General features: G+C 48.2%; 1 protein-coding gene and 1 long non-coding RNA gene across 2 annotated transcripts in view; both read right to left on the reverse strand.

Annotated features, from left to right (window-relative positions):
* LOC138978447 (uncharacterized) overlaps positions 1 to 2,500 on the reverse strand; it is a 177,874-nt gene that overhangs the window by 126,825 nt on the left and 48,549 nt on the right. The window lies entirely within an intron of this gene.
* Positions 1 to 2,500, reverse strand: part of LOC138978438 (G-protein coupled receptor dmsr-1-like) — a 38,443-nt gene that overhangs the window by 32,709 nt on the left and 3,234 nt on the right. Inside the window, exon 2 of the mRNA XM_070351180.1 lies at positions 1,719 to 1,911. Within this exon, the coding sequence (XP_070207281.1) occupies positions 1,719 to 1,911 (193 nt within the window). The remainder of the gene's footprint in view (positions 1 to 1,718; positions 1,912 to 2,500) is intronic.

A 2,500-nucleotide genomic window follows, 5' to 3' on the forward strand; every position in this document is an offset into this window, starting at 1 on the left:
ACGGCCCGACCTAACCGAAAACATCAAACTTCAAAAATGACGTTTAACACCGCGACCTACCACTCACCCCCATCACCAGCAACAAAACGGCAAAACATCATTACTGCTTACGTGTTTGTATCTGCTCACCCAGAAAAACAACGACGACAACAACAACAACAGGGGACACACAAAAGCAACAGGAAAACAGTTAAAACATTCTTCTGTGGGGGTGCGAAGGCAACGCTTGCCACATTGCTGCTTCTATTGTTCGGTCGGACTAATTTCTCGCAGGCGACATCCCTCCAGGGAGCAATATCCCATGGCCACTTTATCTTTCTCTTTTTGCCTCTAATCGTATTGGATTTACGAGGGATGTGTGTGAAAGAGAGAGAGAGAGAGAGAGAGAGAGAGAGAGAGAGAGAGAGAGAGAGAGAGAGAGAGAGAGAGAGAAAGAGAGAGAGAGAGAGAGCAGAGAGAGAGAGAGAGAGAGAGAGAGAGAGAGAGAGAGGGCGGGAGGGAAAGAGGGAGGGAGAGAGAGAGAGAGAAAACAAGGGAGAGGAAGGGAGAGAGAGAGAGAGAGATAGAGAGAGAGGGGGGGGGGGGGCAGAGACAGAGACAGAGAAATGTCAAAATCTAGACCATAATTGGTTTTCCTTCGACTCTTTCTCACCAAAAAAAGTAACTACAACAACAGCAGCAATAACAACATAACAAAGACAGCAAACAAAACACACACACACATACACACACACACATACACACACACATACACACACGCACACATACACACACACATACACACACATAACCACACACACACATAACCACACACACACACACACACACACAACCCTACCCCACCAAATTCTTTTCCATCCAACCTACCTTAACCCACCCCACCCTACCCCCGCCCCCCAACACCCACTCCCCACCCTCATCCACACGTACACCTATTTCGATGTAACAGTGAGGGCAAAGGGTATATATTTGAGTAGGGGTGATGAGGTCGCAGGTGGCAACAACAAACCGGATGCAGTTGGTGCGGGTATACGCATGGATCACTCATCCACCCCCCAACCCCCCCCCCCCACCACACACAGAGACTTAACGTGAAAATGTGTGGCAAATTTACATAAAGTGGAACCAATTTTTAAGCCCCCAGCCCCCCCCCCCCCCCCCGCATGCACCGGTCCAAGATTAGGACACCATCCCTGTGGAGACCATGTTTTTTTCTTCAGATTATTTTAATTTACAACTTCTGTAAACTAACCCAGATTTTAAGACTCCCTGTTTTTTTGAAAGCTGAATGTCCTGTTGTTGTTTGTTCAGGTCCTAAAAATCGGTTCCACTGCAGGAGCACATAGTGATTGGGTCAGCGTTAGCTATAGCGGTCAATACTCGATCATTCGATGGAGGTACGCAAGGCTTTCACTCACCCCCTCCCTCCCGCATCCTCCAACCTCCCCCTCCCCCCACAGTGTATTTGTGATAATGTCTTATAATAGTGCAATTTGTTATTCATTGATATGTGTGTGACTGCACCGTAAATAATGCTATATCATTGTTTTTCCCCCCCAATGAATATGCAGCGCTTTGAGCAGGGTTTATAAGGATACACGGGCTTTATAAATATTATCGTTTGATAGAGGTACGCAAGGATCTGACTCACCCCCCCCCTTCTGCCACACACACACACACACATACACACACACACGCGCGCGCGTGCATAAGCTCACCTCGATGTAGAAGTGAGAAGCGAAGGGTATATAGGAGCACATAGTGAGGAGGTCACAGATAGCTATAGCCGTCAGGATGCAGTTGATAGGGGTACGCATGGCCCCACGGGTGAGGATAATGATGTTCAAGGCGTTAGTGGTGATTCCAAAAGCGCAGATGATGAGGCTCAGGTAGCCGTGTATGCCCCAGTACCTGCAACAGTATTTGGAAGGAGGTTAATTTCAGAGAGGGATATGGGGGAGAGGAAGGCATACGGGTAGAGGAGGGGAGAGAGAGAGAGAGAGAGAGAGAGAGAGAGAGAGAGAGAGAGAGAGAGAGAGAGAGAGAGAGAGACAGAGAGACAGAAACAGAGACAGAGACAGAGACGGGAGATGAAGGCATACGTGTAGAGGAGGGGAGAGAGAGAGAGAGAGAGAGAGAGAGAGAGAGAGAGAGAGAGAGAGAGAGAGAGACAGAGACAGAGACAGAGACGGGAGATGAAGGCATACGTGTAGAGGAGGGGAGAGAGAGAGAGAGAGAGAGAGAGAGAGAGAGAGAGAGAGAGAGAGAGACAGAGAGAGAGACAAAGAGAGAGACAGAGACAGAGAGACAGAGACAGAGAAACAGAGAGATTCAAAGAGAGACAGACAGACAGACAGACAAGACAAGACAGACAGACAGACATACAGAAACAGAGAGAGACACACAAACGGAAACAGAGAAAAGAGAGAGAGAGTGAAACAGTCGGACAAACAGACAGTCAGCGAAAGACAGACAGACAGACAGGCAAAGAAAAATACAG

This window comes from Littorina saxatilis, linkage group LG10 (assembly GCF_037325665.1).
Source record: "Littorina saxatilis isolate snail1 linkage group LG10, US_GU_Lsax_2.0, whole genome shotgun sequence".
Classification (NCBI taxonomy): Eukaryota; Metazoa; Mollusca; class Gastropoda; order Littorinimorpha; family Littorinidae; genus Littorina; species Littorina saxatilis.